The sequence below is a fragment of the Nanorana parkeri genome, unplaced genomic scaffold (genome assembly GCF_000935625.1).
Source record: "Nanorana parkeri isolate BGI_ZX_2015 unplaced genomic scaffold, ASM93562v1 scaffold444, whole genome shotgun sequence".
NCBI classification, from domain to species: domain Eukaryota; kingdom Metazoa; phylum Chordata; class Amphibia; order Anura; family Dicroglossidae; genus Nanorana; species Nanorana parkeri.
In genome coordinates, this window is record NW_017306712.1 from 268008 (window position 1) to 290914 (window position 22907).

Here is a 22907-nt window from a genome sequence, read left to right on the forward strand (position 1 = left end):
AATGTTCAGGTTATTCTTGCCTTCTGATCTGAAGCAATGTGCTTCTTATCAATTTTAGCTGCTCTGTTTGCATTCTTGCATTTCCTGTTTCATTTTGTGTAACCCCTAAATGCTGATGATGACCCTGACCCTTCCATTTTGTATTGTGGAAGGCCAACCTTTTCTCCTTTTATTTGCTTCTTAACACTAGCATTGAGCCACAGGGGTTTTATTTTTTAGTTTTTTTATTTCTTATATTTAGTGCTCAGTGGGATGCAATGGCATATACTATTATTTAACACCCTATAAAAATGGTAGAAAGACTGGAGGAGCTTTTAAACTAGAAAGTGTGGGGAGGGTATAAAAATAAAAGTACTTAAACTAAACGTAGATAATTTAATCATAGGTAAAAATAACACAGAAAGTAGTAAAAAAGGAGTTAATAATAGTGGGCTCACTCCAGTCAATACAGTCAATATAGGAAATCCGTTGGCGTATCTAAGTATAACTACCAACGGATGGCCGAAATCAAGGCAGAATAATAACAATAAAAGTAGCGGGGAACAACAAGTTAGTAAACTTTTGACCCACAAAAAGAGAGGAATTAAATGTATATTCACAAGCTGAGGGCTATGGGCATAGATGAGGTGGTGTGTACGTGGCTAGAGAACTGGCTACGGGAACGGGTCCAGCGGGTATCTGTAAACGGCACCTTTTCAGACTGGGCTAGTGTAATGAGCGGTGTGCCTCAGGGTTCTGTCCTGGGTCCCATATTATTCAACTTATTTATTAATGCCTTCGGGAAGGGTGTTAACAGCGTTATTTCCGTGTTTGCGGATGACACCAAAATTGGGAGCGTAATCGACACAGACTTAGGCATTATAATATTACAGGAGGACCTGGATAAAATAGGGAAGTGGGCATTAATGTGGCAGATGAGGTTTAATGTCGATAAATGCAAAGTAATGCACTTTGGACATAAAAATAAACAAATGGGTTATACAATTAAGGGTATGCCACTAGGGAAGTCAGAAATGGAGAAGGATTTGGGTGTCATTGTAGACCACAAACTGAAAGGTAGCTTGCAGTGCCAGGCTGCTGTAAACAAAGCTAGCAGGGTTTTGTCCTGTATTAAAAAGGGGATGTATTGCAGGGACAAGTCTATAATTTTGCCACTTTATAGATCATTGGTTCGACCTCATCTGGAGTACGCGGTCCAGTTCTGGTCACCAGTACTAAGAAAAGATGTCCTTGAGTTGGAAAAAGTCCAGCGAAGGGCAACCAAACTAATTAGGGGTATGGAGGACCAGAGCTACGAGACAAGGCTACTAAATTTAAACATGTTCACATTAGAGGTGAGGAGATTAAGGGGGGATATGATTTCCATGTACAAAATGTCCAATGGTGGTAACAACATTAGCGATAAACTGTTTAAAATTAACTCCATTACAAAAACTAGAGGCCATCACCTAAAATTGGTGGAAAAAAAATTCCAGCACAAGGGGCGAAGGGGGTTCTTCACAGTAAGATCAGTTAGGGTCTGGAACTCACTGCCACAGGCGGTGATTTCAGCAAAGAATGTGGAATTGTTCAAGAAACTTTTGGACGATTTCTTAAGGGACCGTAATATACAGGGGTACAGGTACTCCTAGAATTACATCCTAATAGGTTGGACTCGATGGACCAATGTCTTTATTCAACCTCAAATACTATGTAACTATAAAGCCTAGTAAAGAGCACAGGTTGTTGAAGTTGTCTTTTTAAAAATTAAACGTTTTAGGAGGTACCAAAATGTTTCTCCTGCATCTTGTGTCAAATGTAATATCATTGTGGTCACTTTTGCCTAAATTGTCCCTAATTTGCACACCTGAAAAGATCTCTGTTTTATTAGAAATCACCAGATCTAACAGAGATCTGCTTATTTTAAAAAACTCCTTTCAAGTGGAGCCAAAGCTTTACTTTACAAAGCTATCAAAAGGAGTGAAGAACCAAAGACACATGCATGTCCCACTGCCAGTGTCAGGTGAAGATAGTGGCAGTTTGTGAAATACCCTGCTCACCACTCTTAAAAAGATGGCATTTTATGGCCAAGCTAAATAAAAGTAAAGAGAAAAAAGAGAAAAGGAAACAATCACCATGGAAACATACATTTCTATTATTAAAATTCTTAGTGAGAATATGTCAAAAAACGTGAAAGAATATGAAAGAAAGAGTGCTTGTTTATTGGAATTTAGTGTGCATTAGAAGCTGAAGCATGTCAGATAGAGCCCACCTTAATTCCTGGCTGGAGGACATTCAATATTATCTAGGATCCCCAGCCAAACAGTCCCTGTCCCATCCCTTTTATATATTGTATTTCAGTTCTTTCCGTCATGTAGGCTAATCACATGTAGGCATTGCCGCAGCTTCCTGTTTTCAGGAAGCTACTGTATGTACAGTACCCTACCGACCCCTACTATGAAAGGTTTTATTTAATAATTTTTTGAGTAGGTTGATGGGGGGGGGCAGAAGGAACCAAGGAAGGCAGAATATAAGTAAATTAAACTGCAGCTGTAAAGCACTTGATGTTCTTAGGAGAGGTGAATGGAAAAACACCAAACTCAAACAATTTTTTAACACAAATCCCACAAAAAAACAAATAAAAGAAAGATAAATGGCATGACTGCCTACAAATAGTTTTGTCTATTTGGTAACTACCTAAGGGAACAAAGCCAATCTATGGCTACATCATGCAGATAAACCCTCCCGCACTGTGTAATACATCAGATAAAGTGGATTTAGGCAATGTTCTGATTTACTAAGTCAAAGATAAATGAAACCCACTGCACTGAATTTGTAACTGCCATAAAAACAAATGTCACTGTCCAACCATGTAGACCAGTCTCTGGGGTTTTAGTGAAGCATAGTTGTGGACTTTAAAAAATAAGACTGTCTTTGGCTATTACATGAAATGTTATAGGATAGTAAAGTAAATTCTATGCATCATTTTTACTGTATTAACTAAGCTGTAATTGATTGTAATCAAACCTTTTCTTCTGTGATATATTTACACTAATGTACACAAATAGATAGAGCACTGCAGTAAAAAATGTCTTCTGAAGATTTATAAAGCAATAGAACATTCAAGAATGTTTAATGTACAGACACAGTCACGTGGCTTAGCTGCTCAGTTTCACTTAGAGATACACTTTAGTCAAAATTGAAAATCGATCATGGAAATGCTAACATAAAGCACAACTTACCTGCTCAGTATTTCAATTTCTCATCAATGTATAGCTATAGTACTCTACCAAAGATCCTTTTGTTGGTAACCTGGCAATTTGGGAGCCCCATTTCCTTATCTGTTCACAAATAGGAGAAGTTTTCCCAAACATACCCACTGTAGGTTTATTTTAATCTTTCATTTACATAAAGCCTCATGTATAACAGTATCAGTAGTGAATAGTTGAGCATTTAATTTGAATGAGTGATACATCAAGCAGAGAAAAAAAGTTACATAGGACATGCATAGGACAGGCTGTAGCAAACCAAAACACCTACCCGCATGGTAAGAGTCTGCAAATTCTAGCCACAATTGATTACAAGAAACTCAGATTAAAGAATATCATTATTGCACAGTGCATTGACTGATTCACTATTTATATATAGTAGAATTGCTCATCAAAGACACCAACTGACTGTACTCGTAGCAAAATACCAGATCACTCAATATCATCCAGGCATTAACATGATAATCACCAGTATTATCTTTTTATTTTTCATTAAAAAAATAAACCTGTATGATTATCGAAAAATGCAACAAAAGTATATTATGTTTAAATAATACCAGGCATATGTTATTACCAAATTACTACACAAATGAACTATTGTATTTGTTGCCATATTTAAAGTATATGTTACCACTAAGGGAACATTGCCATACTGTTATAGTAACAGTGACATCTACAGGATACATATTAGAGAATTTAGTATACAAGTGAAATATAAAGAAGATACCATGTTTTGAGCTTTTAATACAAGAAGAAAAGCAGAACATTTGTGTGTATTAGAGAAGGCAAAAACAGTAGGTCTTCTTTAAAACAGATCTATTAACAAGATACTAGCTATGGATATGGAAAGATCATCTGTATAAACTTTTATCAGATGTTTGTTAGCCTTAGTGGTTTAACTGATTTATATCCAGAAGTTTTTTTATGTCAAAAGCAAACAAACAGCAGGATAAAGAAAATCCTTAATGCAGGACGGTTGTGTGTTTCATTCTGACAGTTTAAAATATAAACCAAAGTGTGCCATTATTGGTCGACAAAATATGACTGGACTAATTTCTGTTTATGAATGAATAAAGATGCACATCAAATGAGGGCATCTTACAATACAAATCTATTTGAAAAGCACATACAGTGGCTATGAATGAGTTATTTTGTCCAAGATATGCACAGGCTTGTTATTGCCAATTTAGATGTAGTTGGTCGTTTAAGGAACTTGTAATGTAAAAAACATCAATTGTTCTCACAGATATGGGAGGTCTGCATATCAACGTATAAGCTACATCTACAGGTCTTTAGATGACAGAATCAATCCAGCCATTTAATTTCAATCATTATCATACAGCAACAGAGAAATGCCGCCTACCACTAACAATCCTTTTCATCCCACAAAATGATCTAAAATGTTGATGGTATGTTACCTTGTTTCATTCAGTTTCTTTTGCATTTGAAAGCTGGTTGAAAGTAGTTTTTGCTTTGTTTGTTCCATTTAAAGTGCATTGCCAGTAAACTAAAATCATTTAGGGAGCTGCTAATGCTATCCAGGAAACATTGTGCTATTCCTAAAGTCAAATCCTGTAGTACTGCTAAAGCACGTGCCAAGATCCCTTTGAAATACTTAAAATAACATATGTGATAGGCACGTCCTCCACCTCTATGTTTTAGTGTTTAAGACTGGCTATTGAGGATGTAGGAGGCCAGGGGAAGTGTGCATGTGTGCCCCATATCTATAAATACTAAGATTTTCCCCAGAGGATGGAATGTCAATTTTACACCACAAGTGAGGTGGTAGTTTTGGCTTTTTTTGTACAGTTTTTGGGTAATATACAATATTGCACAGAGCAGAGATTTTTCAGTACCTCTGGGTGTTTCTGGGTGAAAACTCTATTTAGCCATGCTCTGCTGCACAAGCTCCCTGCTTCCAGGAATGTTGCAGCATGAATCAAATCCAGGGTGTGAAATTAATTTTTTTTTAAATTAATGATCAATATAATGTAAAATAAGAAAAAGGAAAATTATAAAAATGGATATACATTAGCATAAATATGATCCCTATGTTTTGAAATAAGTAAAGCAGGGATGCAAGGAACCCCATAAGTGACTATTTGGAAGCTCAAAAATGAATATCAGGTGCTGGTGTAAATAGCAGGTTTTGTCTCCTGTGTATTGTTTGATCACCGTACACAATCACTTGAGCAGTTAAATCATAGCTACTGAAAGAAAATATCAAACCTTATTCTGTCTTCTCTGAGCAGTAAACCATAAACTATGTATTAGTCTACAAAACATAATTTCATTCATGCAAATCTTCTGCAAGTAAAGTCAACCTCTATTTTGTTTTAGGCTTGTACAAGAGTGATTGATTCTTTTTATAAAGAAATACATATTCAATAAACAAAGCTAGATAAACAATATGCCCATTTCAACATACGCACATAAACTTACACATACACTATAACTGAACATGAACTCATTGCTGACCATTAGAAAAGTAGGCAGCATGGGAGCTAATCATTTCTGGGTGAGGGTAAAAGTAGATGATGATGGGGGCTGATGAGTATGGAGGCAGAGTGTAAAATGATTGTGAAAAGGGGAGAGAGGAGGCAGAGGGCTGGTTGTTGCTGATAGCTGGAAAGGAGCAAGCTGATTGTGTGCTATAGTTTACATAGGAGGACCTGGTCATGGACTGGACCTTTTATTACAACAGAAGCTGATTATGGATAGAGAGAAGGAAAAGAAATGGTAGCTGAAGGAGTGAGAGGCTGACTAATATCTGTTTCACGGTTGAATATAAATCATAAAGCTTCTCTGCCTCCCAGTTTTTAGACACAAAAGAGAGACATAACTGTGCAAAAGATGTCCACTGCTGTGTGCTGTGTTGGTAGGTGTAATACTGCACATTAATCTAGTCTCTGGGTCATATGTCAACAGTTGCTTCTCCCTACTAGTGGAGGAATGACAGTTCATGCCCTTTCAAATGATGTGTGAAATGTTGGTGCAACTTTTTGTAACCAGCCATGACACAACTCTGACAAGGGATGGAGCTTAGTGGAATAGGCAAGACATAGGCCAAAATGAATTCCTGCATATTTGTAAAATGTTAGGTGACATATCATATGTGCTTGTAAATTATTCTCCACTATGGAAGTCGTAGAAGAGTGAGCAAAGCATTTAAAGACTACGTACCACAGAAAGGATAAAATACTGAAGCATTGGACGCCTAAGATGTTGAAGAGTGGGGGGATACATACAGCAGAAGTTGTTACAGTGAATGAAGAGCTGCCAGAGACTGCAGTGAGGATCATGGGGGGAAGATCATCTATGGAATAGAGCGAGGACAGTGCGGGGATGGTTTAATAGATTCTTGATGAACAATGTGCTGGTAACAGATTTGAATGGTGGTACATGCACTTTTCTGCTACATTTACCCACACTCCAAAAACATGCTGGTAGATTAATTGGCTCTTGTCTTAATTGGCCCTGTATGTATGTATGTGAGATAGAGACCTTAGATTGTAAATTCCTTGAGAGCAGGGACTGATGTTAATGTGCAACTATGTAAAGTGTTGCGTAACTTGTTGCCACTCTATTAATAACTGCAAGAAATAAATAAATGTACTCCTGATGGCAGAATGTTCCAGCATTAAAATTAGAATCTCTCATTCTACCACACAAAATGAAAAGATAACCAAGCAAAATGGTGATTACAACATATTTGAATGCTCCCATATGAACTACATTTGATTTTTTCTTCAACTAGGTATTTTGTTGTAAATGTTTCAGATAACATTTCAAAAAGGTATGCTAAAACCTCAGTTTGTTTAAACCGGTATTCTATGGAATGCTCCCAAATTAACCAAAACTTTCAAAAATACTGAAAACTCAATAGAAGATATTAGAATTTTAGATATTAAGTCCTGAAAAAGGTATATTTGACATATGAGCCAGTTTTAATAATTAAACCAAGGATTTTTCTTACCTGGAGACACTCATCTTGTTTGGCAAGGTCTTCACAGTCTTTTTTATTGAAACATGAAGAGTTGAGTAGAAGATCAACCTCAGCAATAGACTGCAGGAAGCGTGCAATCTCTGCCAGGTATGTAGAAGGCACATAAGAGGCATCCACTTTCATTCCCTCAATCATTGAACGAGTGCTTTCTTCATGAACAGTTTGCTGGTGTAGGAAAGAATTTTATATTCTAAGTAAGTGCGTTACGAAATTTAGACACTTTCTAGAGATTATTAAAGAATAATCAGTTGTGTCTTCCAATAAAGATGACACCACTTAATGTAATAATCATATAAGAATTGTAAGGATGCAATTAAAATAAACATTTTTAAATATGCTAAAATCATACTGGTTGCTAGCAACATCAGTACTTTTGTTTTGATGAGAATGATTAAGTAAGTCCTTTAAAATGTGACACAATGCATGTTACATATTTGTTTTAAACATTAAACATCACTTCAAAAAACACAGTAGTTTGTGATATACAATTATTTGACAAAGCAAATACTAAATGTATATATACTACATTTGAATTTGTGAAACTATGCATGCAAACTTAGAAACCACCCTTTAGTTCATTAGATATTTTTTAATTATTTTTTTTAATATTAATTTTTAAAATGTTTCCTTAGTATGCAATCATAGTACAGCACAGACTTAAAGGAGAACTATGAGGTAAGTGATTTACAATCATCCTCATAGTTAGAGCTGACGTCTGACATTGAAACCGTCACACGTTGACTCTATAGATCGGGAAGTGAACAAACACACACCGTCGCTCACTCACTTCCCGATCATCTCCCTGCAGAAAGCGGTGACTGTCAGTCACCACTCCGCACAGGGATTTCCCCCTCCCCTCTCTGATCCTCCAGCACTGACTGGAGGAATGGATGGGGAGGGGCGATCACAGCTGGACCTGCCTCTAGATAGGCAGAGCCCGTTGTCAATCAGCTAGCTGGGTGGATCTTGACAGTATTGTCGGGAGCCGTCCCAGCTGTGGCCCTCTCAGTATATAGTGGGCAAAAGCTCGCTATATACTGAGCTTTGGGTCATGGAAGGAGGTTAGTATATGTCCTATTGTAATAAAAAGGTTACCCCATAGTTCTCTTTTAAAGTGATCTTGTAGCCAGCTGTAGACATTAAGATATTTAAAAAAACCTAACAATGCAAAGCTTTAAAACAAACAATTCACTCTCAAAATGCACAGGCAATCAAGTTAGGTTTCACAGCTAAAGTCTGCAGCACCCAGTGGCCAGCACAGAGAAGCAGGCACATCCAAAAAGATCCAGTTGATGTGTTCTTTTGTGTCATTTTTTTAGATCACAGGCAGAATGCTGTGACATTTGCAGGAGTCTGCTGGACTCTCCCACCAAAGAGAAGCAGACAGACCCATGGATCTTAAAATAAATATTTAGTAAAAAACAAAATAATTTAATTAAAACATTTTAATGTATATTGATCGGGGGAAATTATTATTTGCATACATTACACTTCAGCTTTAAAGCTCATTTACTCTTTAAACAGACCATATCTTCCATTTTGGCCTACAGAGAAAAGTTAACTTGGACAACAGTATAATAGCTTTCAGCTTGACATACTGTTAGGTCAAACCTAGGCATGCTAAACTAAGCATATGATGAAAAATATAAGTTAACATTTATTAAAACCATATGCCAAACTGATCAATATAATGATCCAGATATATAGGTAAGCTGTAAAGGCTAAGGTATTCCACACCCCTCCTGCCTCTGAAGTCTCCCCATTTGTCAAAAAGGCTGCTCATACTTTTAAGAATGGGTTACATTTTGGGTTTTCACTGCAAAAGGAATAGAAAGTAATTCTTCCAATGGGGCATTTTTGCAATGATAGCCGTCAAAGAGATTTCCTTTATTTTGAATAGCGCTCTCTTTTTTGCTGTGTTTCAAAACAGGAAGTCAAGGAAAATAATCCCAGTAGGACATAGACAGCATGAAAAACTTAACAGGGGTTTTAACAATGCCATGCTCTACCCTAAACCGAAGAAATGTTTTAGCTTTAGATATACTTTAAATGGAATTTCCTATCATACTGTTAATAATAGACCATACATTTATGGCTGGCCCTGACCATAACTGATCTGACAAGCAAGTCAATATGGAAGCTTTTCTGTGTAGCTATAATGGTGTACTCTAGGCTAACAGGCAGTTTGCCACTGGATTCATGGCATCAGCCTCACACTCAGTTGGCTCAGAATCTGTTTATTATAAAAAGTCCCAACTGCTGGAAATTCTTTGGATGAACCTGAACAGGTAAAAGCAAATATTTTAAAAGGCAGTCCTATTTGCTACTTAAATGTATATGCATAGTGCTTCTTATTGTGCAACCTCTTTATAAACAGTGATGGACGATGGGTATTTAGACAGGGAGGGCTTTATATTAGAAATAAATGTGACATCCATAATAACTTTGGATCACAAGGTCTGATATTATTTTATCACATTATATTGTGTGGCAATAGGATTCCTGAAACCATTAAACGTTTGCCTGGTGAGCTGACACTCCACCCCAAAGCAAAAGTCCCTCACCCCTAACCCCTAGATCCGCAGTCTATGAAAATGTGTAATCTATTGGGGTTGAGTTTTTATATAGTAGCAGCAGGTGCAAGGGATTTTGGTACTCCTAGCCCCCTAATAATGACTGTACCTAAAAATAAATTTCTAATGCCATAGTTTATACTTCCTTATTAAATTATTATTTTGTGCACAAATGGACTGGAGCATGGGTTTCCAATAAATGGCACATACAGTACAAAGATTGGTAAGATGTCAAAACGACACCTATACTAATCCGCAAACCTTAACAGTACACTCTCAGACAATCATCAACCCATTTATTTCATTTGTGTTTGGGAAGAATAATTGACTCACTCTGTACATAGGTGGCCTAATCTACAGATTTTACATCCTTACTGCAATTAATGCATTCAGTATAAGCGTCTCCTTGTTACATGAAAAAAGGACTCTTGGCTTTCTAAAGAGGAAAGGTATTTTAACAAGCTTTCCCATAGTACAATTTTGGTTTATTTGCCTTTTAATTATCTGTTGCATTATGTTAATATCCAGTTTGTTATATTAAAGAACAACTCCACATAAAGAACTAAATAGAGAAGAGAAAAATACATGGAAACTGTTTTACCTGCCAAATGATCTGTAATGTAATGTATATGCCCTGTTTATCTATCTATCTATCTATCTATCTATCTATCTATCTATCTATCTACAGACTTTGGGGGTTATTCACTTAGTTGCCGAAGGCAGCCGACTGAATAACCGAGCCAAAGTGAACAGAGCCGAACGAGCCGTTCGGCTATTCACTTTGGCTCAGTGCGGCTGAAATCCTCGTACATACGTAAATCGGCTGAAATCAGCCTACATCGGCTACCTTCGGTCAGCCAAACATGCTCTGCATGTTCAGCTGAGCCAAAGTGCAGTGGGACTTCGACTCAGCTGAACCAACATCTGGATCGGCTGAGCCAAAGCTCCGGCAGCTCACTCACTGCCGTTTGCCCCTATTCTCATAGGGGTCGAAAGGCAGTGATCGGCATTTGGCTAGGCTATTAGAAATTAATGTAAATAAATGAAAAAAATTGTTTAAAAATTATTTTACAAAATGTAAAAAAAGTGGAATATTCAAAAAAGTTAAGAAAATAAGAAAATTTGAAAGAAAAAAAAAAACAATTAAAAAAATGACACACGCTACCCGACCGCATGTGATGAACATGTGATGGCAGATGCTGGCAAAAGAAAAACAATTGGGCCGAGCTTGCGTAGACAGCTAGCTCCACCCAACTATTTCCTATTGGCCGGCACCTGCCAGAGTCTTCTAGCAGGTCCAGGCCACTAAATAGCCCGTACAGCAGCCCTTCAGTTCGACTGAAACATAGGGCATAGGCAGCCAAAGCAAGCCAAAGGATCAGCCGAAGATACAGCTGGATCCTTTAGCTCTTTTGTGAACAACCCTCTATGTTTCACTACTCTACATCCTTCCTGCTCCTTGGAATATTATTGAAAATAACTGCAATAGCAATGCTGACCCTAAACCATTTCCTGTAAGTCCACCTGTATGCTTTTCTGCAGCCTACAGAGCAGGCACAACTACATAACATTTCGTTTATATTGGCAACACAATATTAAGCCAAACAAGAAATTACAGTAATTGCAATGAATAATTATTTCAGTTTTCAGAACAGGAATACAAAAACAAAATAGAGGGTATTTTTAAGTATTAACCTGAAGTTTGTTTTGTGACACCCTCTACACCCCTACCAATGGTAACACACATAACTTATACAAACCTCAAAGCACCCAAAAGTAAAACACTTTTTTTATAGCGGGTTATCTCTGAGCACTCTTGAGAAATTCCTTTCCTTCTTACTTCAGCGGATTGTTTTAAACTTTTTGCTTTGTTATATTGCTTATGAGCACTATTCTGCCTCGGAGATATTTGTGACTGTAGAGAAGAAATACATCAACTGTCTATTGATTGTTTTAATATACTGTATATGTTTGCTTTAATGTTCAGCTTACTTAGCTTGCCCCTATCAATGCTAATATCTATATTGAAGAAGGTGAATCAAATATTTAGTCATAACTTATAAATGTTCAGGTATTAAACATTAATGAGCAGAACATTAAAAACAAATCTAGCATTAAGTGGCTATGTTATGTACCATATATGTTTGCACCTTAACATTGAATGGTGTGTACTTGAAGCAAATAAATGGGATGTTTCTTGACTGCCTAAACATGCCTTGGGATAACTGTATTTTTACTTTCTTAGTCATTGATTCCTTACATAGAGCATTCACTTTGGCCTTTTCCTCATTACCAACAATATGTTAAAGCAGATGTTGATTTAGCATACCTGTCCTGAAACAAGCACTTTTATTGCCCGATGTTTGAGGCACTGCAGGGCACAATGCATTGTACACAGTTTAAAGATTTTTCAGCCCAGATTGATTGCTTTGTTCACAGAGTTGAAATTTCAGCTTTGTTTCAGTCTTGTATGTAAAACTTGTAGCAATATCACAATTCCATTATTAATATCTCAGAACAGTCATTTCTTTAATAATATATGGTATTATTGTTTGTTTTTTCCATTTGCTCTTGGGCAGATGAAATAATTATATCCTAATACGACACATAACTGCATGGTGTTTGCCACTGGGTACAAGGAAAATATCATTTTACCGCTGCGCTGATACATTTAAAATTGCATCCCTGAACAAAAATGCGGCCTGCTGTTTTACTAATTATGCCATTTTTACACAGATTTTGCCCAAATAAAGCTGATGTAGCACAATGTATCATAAAAAAGGCAAGTCTGAAAATTTCCCTGAGCAGCATTCTTTCGGTTGGGCAGAGATGAGTATAAACTTTGTATAATTGATCTGCAGTTTGAAAGTTGTACTACAACACATTTTGGATCTCTTTGGGATGTGACTCCTTTCAAAACTGTCAGATGCACAGCACAAAACAATCTTATTTCCATAACTAAACCTGCTGTTTATAGGTATTCACATTAAACTGTATATATTGAGTCAAAAAAAAAAAATTATAAAGCTCATGGCAATGATAAGATATGTACAGTGATTGAGAATTAAACTAGAGTTAAAATGATGTTAAAGTCAAAAGGTTTTTAAGCTACTGTATTTCAAATGCTGATGAAATCACTTGCAATAGATGCTGCTCCTTGAAGTTTAAAAGTTTTACTTTCCTGCAGAATCAGCTGGTTCCCTGAGAACTGGCACTAACATGCTGTTTTATGGTGGTTCCTTTCCCTCGCTGGGTCCTATGGAGCCATCCTTGTGTGTGCTAGTAAGCTGTGTGTGTCTCCATAGGCACACAATAAGTACTATCCTTGTCGCACTCCTTACCGATATATCAATTGTAGTGGGGGGTGCTTGCAGTGAATGCGGATGGCGCCGTGAATGTCAGCAAAATTATAGAAATGTCACCAGCACACCAGTCCTTTTAGAATAGCAAAAGCTTAATTTATTGAAGTTTTTTGTCGTATGACCAACATGCGCTTTCGGGACCGCACAGGGTCCCTTCATGCTAAAACCTGATGAAGGGACCCTGTGCGGCCCCGAAAGTGCTTGTTGGTCATATGACAAAACTTCCATAGGCACACAGACACAGCAAGGCAATCCAGTCACCTGTTTCCTGCACCTCCCTCCCTTCTGCAAGCAAGTAGGTGAAGAGCTGCTGGAGACTGCTCTGTCCTTTGTGATCTTGTACTGGACAGGGAGTTCAGGGAAGCCGAGCGGAGGAAGTAACAACCAGCTGTTCTGAAACTTGGTGACTGTAAGTGCTTGGGCAGAAATGTAAAAAAAAGTGTTTAATACTACTTTGAACTGGGAAGTTATACTAGTCAAAACAGTACAAAGAAGAGTGCAACTACCTGGATAAATAATTAATGGGTACTACATAATGAATGATAAATACGTAAATGCTGCACAGCCTGCTGTGACTAGCTGAATGGTTAGGGTTGAAAAGTAAATGTGTGACTTATATAAATATATATATATTTAAAAAAAAATATGAAAGGGTTAAATCTCTTTATTTAAATAATCATAATTTAAAAAAAAATTCTGAAAAATATCAAAACTTTCTATTTATCCATTTTTATTCATTGTTCTAAATAAATGTGACATTTTAACTTTTTTTCACGTATAATTATAACAATCTGTCCATACATACATTACAATGGAGGCCTGTCAGTGATCTACACACTCCATACAGGAGCATAAGAAACCAGTTTCAATCTTTGACTATTTGGCTTGCCTACACGTTAATATCCACTATCTATAGTCAATACGGTCCTGGAGAACAAACACACTCGGGCCCCATAGGGATCACTAGATCGGGGTATGTCAATTCTTGAAGAAACAACCTTCGAGTACCCTTGAGCCAGTCAGTCCGCCTCCCAGCGGTCAGACCTATCACAGCTTCCTTACGGACCCGACTCCTCTCCCCTGCCAGGCTTAAAAGACATTCTACTTCCCGCGGCTGACACCGCTGCTAGGCTTGAAAAAGAGGATTACCTCGAAGCGCGTAGCCGCTAGCACTGCCAATTCAACCCCCAGAGGTGTCTCACCACACAGCACAGCTCGCTCAGACCCACGAGCACCGATCCACATACTGTGTCTGCCCTCCAACGTTCGCGACTTACTCTGCACTGATACACACTACAGTGCGGTTTCCAACTGCCGGGCAAGATCTTTCCCCCTCCTTTCTCCAAGTGCCGTGGCTCGGCCAGGCCAGCCGAGGATGCGGGCTAGGGATACCCTGAACATCCTAATCGGTAGTATATCGACTACCTTTGTCACCCGCAAGTGTATGCAGGGATTCTGTTTGCTCACCTGTGACAACACAACCGTAAGTCACACATTTACTTTTCAACCCTAACCATTCAGCTAGTCACAGCAGGCTGTGCAGCATTTACGTATTTATCATGCATTATGTAGTACCCATTAATTATTTATCCAGGTAGTTGCACTCTTCCTTGTACTGTTTTGATGAATGTGATTTACCGGGTTCCTCTCCCGGTTTTGAAGAGTTTATGCACACCATCCCCCAACACACCAATGATTAAGAGAGTTGACCATATCACAGTGGAGCACTTTCCATGCATTTTTGTTTTAGAAGTTATACTAGTGTTAGTCTAAGCACTATCCCCTTTTAAGGAGGTGGTGGCATTTTAGTAATAAATGAAAGTGGCATTTAGTATATACCAGTGCTGTCTACTATGGATCCCGCACTATTGACTGCCCTAACGCAAGGCACATTAATACGAGAGATAACACACATTAAATAATGCACTTTAATGCAGCACATTTTGAAGATCAGAATAGGTCCTAAGGGCATGCTGTCAGATTTTGAAATGCACATATTTTTTACCTATGCCTTTTACATTGCATAGAGAAAGAGAGAGGGCATTTCCTACATTTAAATACATAAAATGTATGTATTTTTTTGGTTTTCTACATTTTTTATGCAGTTCCATTTAACTATGGCAGATACTTGCAGGACTTTTAAAAAATGGATCAAAGTGTAGAAATGTGAATAGTGCCCATTAATACAATGGTAAAGGTCTCATTATTCATTTTGTCTATTGCTTACCATGCATTCAAAATGCCCTGACCCTCTTAACATAAGCTAGGCAGCTGGTTAAGTGTACCATAGCCATCATGGGGGCCCAGAGCAGTGGTTTCAGTAACAACACCTGATAAAATTATAGACTGTTATACTCAGCATTTTACAGAAAAGTGTTCTATTTCTAAACCATATTTATAGACATAGTTGTGAGATAAAGATTGTGGTCTTTTACTAAATAACTTTATTTTTTTACTTGAACAACTCTTAAATGTGATATGATATTCACATTGGTCATAATAAAATATAATCTTATTTTACAAAAAAAACATTTTATACTGACATACTTTTATTTAGAAATAATGAAGGAAAAATGTATAAACCCTCAAATTTAATAAGTAATAGCAATATTCTTACCAAAAGCTATCAGCCTTCTGTAACTGCTGTTTAGATTCACAGATGTACGTACAAAACATTTTAGTGCACGCATTCATTTTGCAATTTCTTGTACAGCCTACATTAGATCACACCACAACATGTCAGTGAGACTGAGGTCAGGCCTCTGACATAAACATTTTAATATGTGGAATTCCATCTTACCAAGCTATCCATAACAGTGTATGCAATGTATGTATAGTTTTGTATTCTTATAAAAATATGACAAAAAAGTTAGGCCTTTGTTTCATCTGTCCACAAATATTTTTAACAGCAATTCTGAAGAACAGCCATGTGACCTTAGTGAGCCATATTTTTTATTTTTTGAGTGTATTGGTTTCCTTTAAGGTAATCTTTCTCAAACAACTATCTTGTTAGCTGTTTTTCTTATAGTAGGCAAGGATGAAATTCAAGCCCAAATTTGCCAGTTTGCCCACCAGTATCTCAGACTGCTAGAATGTAAACAACCAGCTAGGGATCCCACACAATGTCATTGACCGAATATGGTAATGTCCAGGTTGGGTCAATGACGTCTCCCAGGATCCCCACCACTGTGTTTACGTTTCTGCAACGTTTCTGCTATGTAAAGCTAGAGTCAATCATATTGTCCAGTGTTATCCTTTGTCAATCATGTTGACCTGCTACAGTCAATGCTTCTCCACTGCCACAATGACCCACTGACCTATAATGTTTCCCAGCTGCACTCCTTATGTGGAAACGCTGACCTGCTGAAAGCCTCAATGGTGGTGGTTTCTAACAGTCACTTGTAGCATTTCTGAAATTTCAGAATTTAATTTTTTTGCTCATCTGCAATTTTTCATCTGCTCCAGTAATGACTCTCCAGTCTTATAGAGCATGCTCACTGACTCTTGACGGTCTTATGCAGTTATTGACCACCTTATGCAGCTTGTTTGCTATCTCTGAAGTCTTCTCAGGCATTGAAATAATAGAGAAGAAAACACTGGACCCTCAAGGTTTATCCTATTGGTGTGGTTGGCCAATTAGAAGGTGAAATAATCAGTATAGGTCATCTGAAAACTGAATAGGCAGCTTCTAAATTCCAGATTATTTCCACTGTCTCCTTGGTTTGTAGTATCAGATTCATGATTGTAAATTAAAGCACAACACTCCATTTAATAGTCCAGATACATCATTATTCAATGTAGGGGTGGGGTGACAGTATAGTATATGTACTGTGCTCAAACCTCTATTGAAAAAAGGTGTATCTGGACTACTAAATGGATTGGGGTGCTTCAGTTACATATTATTTGAGGTTGAAAAAAGACACAGGTCCATAAAGTTCAACCTTTGTGTGTCTGTGTGTGAGTTATGCGTGCGTGTATATATAAGTCCCCGTGAGGTCTAGTATTTAAGAGTACTTGTACACCTGTATATCATGGTCTCTTAGGATGGTCTAATTGATTTTTGAATTAATCAATATTCTTTGCAGATACCAATTCTTGTGGCACAGAGTTCCAAAATGTAAGCGCTCTAACTGAAAAGAAGCCCCTACGCCCTTTGTGGTTAAATATTTTCTCCACCAATTTTAGGTGGTGGCCTCGAGTCCTTGTTAAGAAGTTTACAGTAAAAAGTTTAGTGCTGATGTTACCATCACCACTGAACATTGTGTACATAAAAAAACATGTCCCCTCTTAATCTCCTCACTTCCAGCGTGAACAAGTTTTAATTTAGCAACCTTATCTCATATCTTTGATCCTCCAGCCCCTTAATTAGCTTAGTTGCTCTTCTCTGGACTCTCTCCAGCTCAAGGACATCTTTTCTTTGGACTGGTGACCAAAACTAAACCGCATACTCAAGATGAGGCTGCACCAGTGATCTATACAGTATCTATATAGTGTTCACAATCCTGTATTCTTTTCTGGGATATGAGCTGTCTCTAACAGTCTGTGTCTGCAGTCTTTGACATTCATTTATAACATGCCTTCTAACAGACTTCTGTAGCATGTCTGCAACAGTCTCTTGGAACATGACTGCAGTCTTTAAATGTATTTTGAAACATGGCAGGCATCTTCTGTAAAGAAAGGATTAAAGATCAGGCTTCTGATAATGTTAGGGATTGTACTTGAAGCTACCTATATCTAGCAAATTTGTCACCACTGGTTTAAACCATTTTAATATGGCAATCTGACTGTGTGCAATTAAGAGTTCATCATTGTGATTTAAACGAAAATTAGACAAGATTGTTTTCTCACTGTACTTTAAAAAAAAATAGAATCAGGGGAATGATAAATACGACTCTTTCCATAAATACTTATGACATATAAAATAAAAAGCAGTTTAATGGAACGTCCTCAACACTGTGATCCATTATCATTTCATATAAATTATTATTATCTCTTGGCCGGTACTGACACTTGCAGTACTAATATTGAAACTAGAACGAAAGCTAATTACCCATTTTACTTTCTGTTGTTTTAAGTTCTATATGATCAGCAAATCTCAGCCACCATGTGACAAATAAAAATTATACCGTGCAAGAATCCAACAAAGAGCAGATCCTCATAAGCCAGGCAGTTGCTGCTGACACTTCTTTATGAATAAAGCAGAAAACAAACAAAAAAACAAACAAAATTGATGTAAAGCTAAAAGTATGAGAAGAAATGCCATATGTAAAAATGGAATGGGACATGTGCTAAAGTAACTCTATTATGGTGTTCACTCTAACATGTATGTTATATAACATTTATAATATATTAAACACAGCACTTTAGATTACATTCATATGGAATGTGAATTATATGAGAATATGGGGTAAGAAAAGTAAGCATGAATTATTTTGATGGTAAGATCATTTGTATGAATTGTATAAACATGTATGACCCTTACATACTTGTACTATTCTACATGTCAGTACTTTTTGATGCTAAGATTCTCTTAAAGTTAAGCCTCTTCATGATTAGGTGTAATTATGTAGGGACTTGTGACTGGAGTGTCTTGTAAAGTATTTTGTTAACTGATAGTCTTTCCTCAGCCATGAGCAATGCTGATTAGAGCATGGGCATGTTGGACCACAGAAGAGCTTGGGTATGAGAGCTGCAGCTCTTCACTGATAAAAAAAGAAAAACATTTATTACTGTAACTACAGCCTGACTGCATTACAGTAATCAATTAGGAGTTAACGTTTAGACTTATTTTTTTAACTAATACAACCTTCAACTGTGACCACAGCTGTAACAAACAGTCTGGTCACAGAAAGTTTGCAAAGTACATTTTTTTACTAAAGAGAAAACTGCACAATTATAATAATATATTTGAATGATCACTTTGGTTAGTGAACACGAGTAACTGCATAATTGTTAAATAGCCAATCATAGGTCAGTTATGAACAAAAAAAATGATTTTTTTTGTTTGCACATGATTGGATGATTAAAGCAGACACACTTTCTGTGTTTCTTTGTAAAATGTCACTACTCTTTTATCAACCCTGTTGTCTCATTGCTCACTTTGGGATGTACAGCAAATAGTCTTCAAACAATAAATACTTCACTCTGTACTGATGTTATATTATCCTTCAGGATGCTTTGACATGCCCCTGTGTCCTGGGTCTGCATGTAATTTCCTTGCCAGTTTTATAGCATATGTAAAGCCAAGACATTTATTTAGATCTGGATAGAGTAGTTGTTGTTTTTTAACCATCTTTGTCCCGTGTCACATGAAAGACTAAACATACAGACATGGCCAAATGTACAATCCTTTATCTTGCCAATTAATTTGATCTAAATTTTTAGTATGCTAGAAGTTTTGCCACAGGTTTTAAATGAATGATGGATTGGGTTGATTTACTTAAGAAGATAACATAGTGAAAGCACACTGAACTTAAAAAAAGTTAAAACTGTGTTTATTTTAAATACCTGATCATGTGCAATGGAAAGAAAGAAAAATAGAGATTTGTTGCTTCCCCGTGGTTGGATGTTTAAAAGTGAATACAGCTTCCCCTTTTAAACACTCACTGAAACTTTAGTAAGCCATCCCCAAAGGTTTGACATTTACTTCCAGTAAATATGTTTTATAATATAGAGATTCAGATGAAAAACAAACATACAGAGATGTATAAAAAGCAAGTGTGGAAAAAAAAGAAAAAGATTATGACAAGTAAACACATATAATCTTTATAATAGGAAATGTATATCATCTATGTAAAATCCTTTCACAGACTACTACTTTTGGTAACTGGAAAGCTTACATGAAGCCTTATTCCAGTTATTTTGTTCTCAGTTTTTCCATAAGTTGGTAAGACCTAACATTAATTTTTATTTTTATTTGTGACCTTGGTAAGGATTTTCTCTCAATTCCTGTCCCTGTGACACCTGTATAAGCATACCTGGGAACTTCATAATTACTAAGAATGTGGTCAGATCAGGGGGTGAAGTAGTGGGTGGAATGCATAGCGACCCACACAATATGATAGCTGTGGGCAAACTGCACCTAAACATTAGAGGGACTTAAAGGATTAGTCCAGAGTCTACATGAAAATGCAAAGCAATATGACAAAAGTATTGTTTTATAGTCTACGGCAGACCTCCTGTACTAAGGAGACTATGTAATGTATATAACAATATACCTGGGGGCTAATATAATACCCACAGCTTGGAAATTCTTTTGGGGGAGTAGTGCAAAATGGGAGTGTTGTGGGAGTGTAAAATGGGGAAACATGGTGTATGTGTGATGGTGTAACAAAAATAGTTGATTTGACCAAAAGTACTAAAAGGGCTGCTACACACAGAGACAATGATAACAGTGCTGTTACTTGTAGCAAAGAATGGAAAACTGATGTTACCTACAACAGTTGATGAAACAACGTTTAGACACCAATAATAAAACTGTTGTTACCCACAGCAAACAAATTAATAAATAGCCACTGTACTGAGAGCATTAAGTCCATTTATTTAGCCTGCCTTACACAGCAGGCTATTGCGTTCCCAAGACTGTACCTGTCCAGTCCCCAGGCTCACACCGCATACAGAATCTGTAACCCTGCCCCCTGCTGTTATCTATAGACTCTCTTATCCTTTGTCAATTACTTTGATTGTGCACTTTGAAGATTTTAGAGGATGAGTGAACTGCGGTTGGAATGTTCTTTCTTTTCCTCTTACATCTGCGAAGTGCACATGCAAAGTTTTCCAGTCCAGCTCACAGTACTTTACCTTGCCTGCACTTCTTCTCCTAGATTCCCACAGCCCATGCTTTGCTCACAGCTCACCCCTGCCCTCCTGTCCTTCCTTCCTCCTCCTCCTCCTCTTTTCTTCCCAGGTGGCAGGCAGTGATAGGCAAGCTGTGCATGACTCACAAGATTAAGTCACACACGTAGTTTAGCCTGGTAGAGTCTAGTAATGCGGCTAATAACCCAGCAAGTGGATCTAAATTCTGGTTTTGCAAGTAATTTCCAGGAAGTTCCCAACTATGCCTACAAGAAATAGGGGTTACGGTCATCATCGGCACAGGAAGGCACAGACAGCAGCAGAAAACATTGTCAGATGTTTTAGCCCTTTCCCACTCTACTACTAACATTTATTTTTACTTTTGTATGTGTTCCCATTGAAGAGATTTGCCATCACTTCCTGTTCTGACAGGAAGTAAGTGGAACTATTCTCAATAGAGACACAAAGGGCAATAAAATGTCAGAAATCCCTGCTCTATCCAAAACAAGATACAATGTTTTGACTAAAGTTGGGCTCTAAATTTTGCTCTGGATAATTAATGGTGATCTTGACCAAGCAAGTATTTTAATTTACCTGTGATTTTTAATTAGACTTCTTTGTCCATGCCAACCTTTGCATAATTAATGTTATACCTTTCTGACCCACAGCTTTCGTGATCATAAAAATATCTTGTTTACTGTTTCCCATTTTCCCATTTCTTAATGAATACAAACAAATTGTGTATTCAACACAAGTATTTTGATAAAGAGCCAGTTCATACTATGCATCGTGGTAATGTGCACATAACCACATGCTTAAGGTCTAGACACATTGCATCATTGTAGTAACGCTTGTATTATCATGCACTTTTCCATTCCTTGCGGCAACACATGTTACAGTGTGAATGGCACCCCAACACACCTTACCAATGGAAGTGCATTACAGCGCAGCACAACATGCATCAATTAACTCACATGTATTGCAGTGCTACAAAATCATGCATCCACTTTTTTTTGCAGTACACCACAATGCAACACAAGTTATTGTGTTGTCATGCATTGCACTACAGCACATGTCCATAAGAAGGTGCATTGGGTGCATTTTTAAGTGTTTTGGTAAGGGCCCATTCACACTATTCATTAACATGGGCTTTATCACCCTGCAAAGCATATTAGTGTATTGCTGCAATGTGTTGCCATTCAATTTGAATGGCACCCCAGCAACCCTTTCAAAAGACATTTGTTAAGCACTGTGCATTGTGTTGCGGTGGGTGGACAGATTATTGTACACATATCATTGGTACAACACAGTGCCATTCATTTTAATGACACCCCAATGCTCCTTGCTGATGTGAGTTGCAGCACAGCTCAACATGTGGCAATGCACTAACATGCACTTTGGTGTGCTGTCAAAAATTGGTGCATGCACGCATATGATTTGGAAGATGCATTAGAGCAGGGGTGCCCACAAGGTCGATCGCGATCTACCAGTCGATCGCGTAGCGATCACTGGTAGATCGCCATGTCCTCTCCTCCCGCCGCTTCTCTGGACCCTCGCTGCTCTCCCCAGCGGGGTTCCGAGAAGAAGTGAAGGAACCGGCGGCGGGGGAGGGCGGAGCCGCTGTCACAGAACTAATGCAGAGCAGTGAGGAGAGAGAGAGACGCTCGGCCAGGATCTGACAGCCGGCGCCTCTCTCCCCTCACTGCTCGTCCTTAGTTCTGTCACATCCGCTCCATCCCCCCCCGACATTAGTGCCGCTACCGTCACTGACTGTGACGAGTCCCACTCCCGATCCTTGCGGCTGCCTCCCGCAGTGTGTGTTGTGTGACACAACTACATACAGCTTTCCCTCTGTGTCACGGACTTTACTGCGGTTCATTGTAAAAAAAACATTGTACAATGAACTGCAGTAAAGTCCGTGGCA

At 37.8% G+C, this 22907-nt stretch overlaps 1 protein-coding gene across 1 annotated transcript in view; it reads right to left on the reverse strand.

The window, feature by feature from the left end:
- Window positions 1-22907, reverse strand: part of LOC108790078 (dystrophin-like) — a 703081-nt gene that overhangs the window by 255784 nt on the left and 424390 nt on the right. Inside the window, exon 37 of the mRNA XM_018560268.1 lies at window positions 7225-7419. Coding sequence (XP_018415770.1) covers window positions 7225-7419 — 195 coding nt within the window. The remainder of the gene's footprint in view (window positions 1-7224; window positions 7420-22907) is intronic.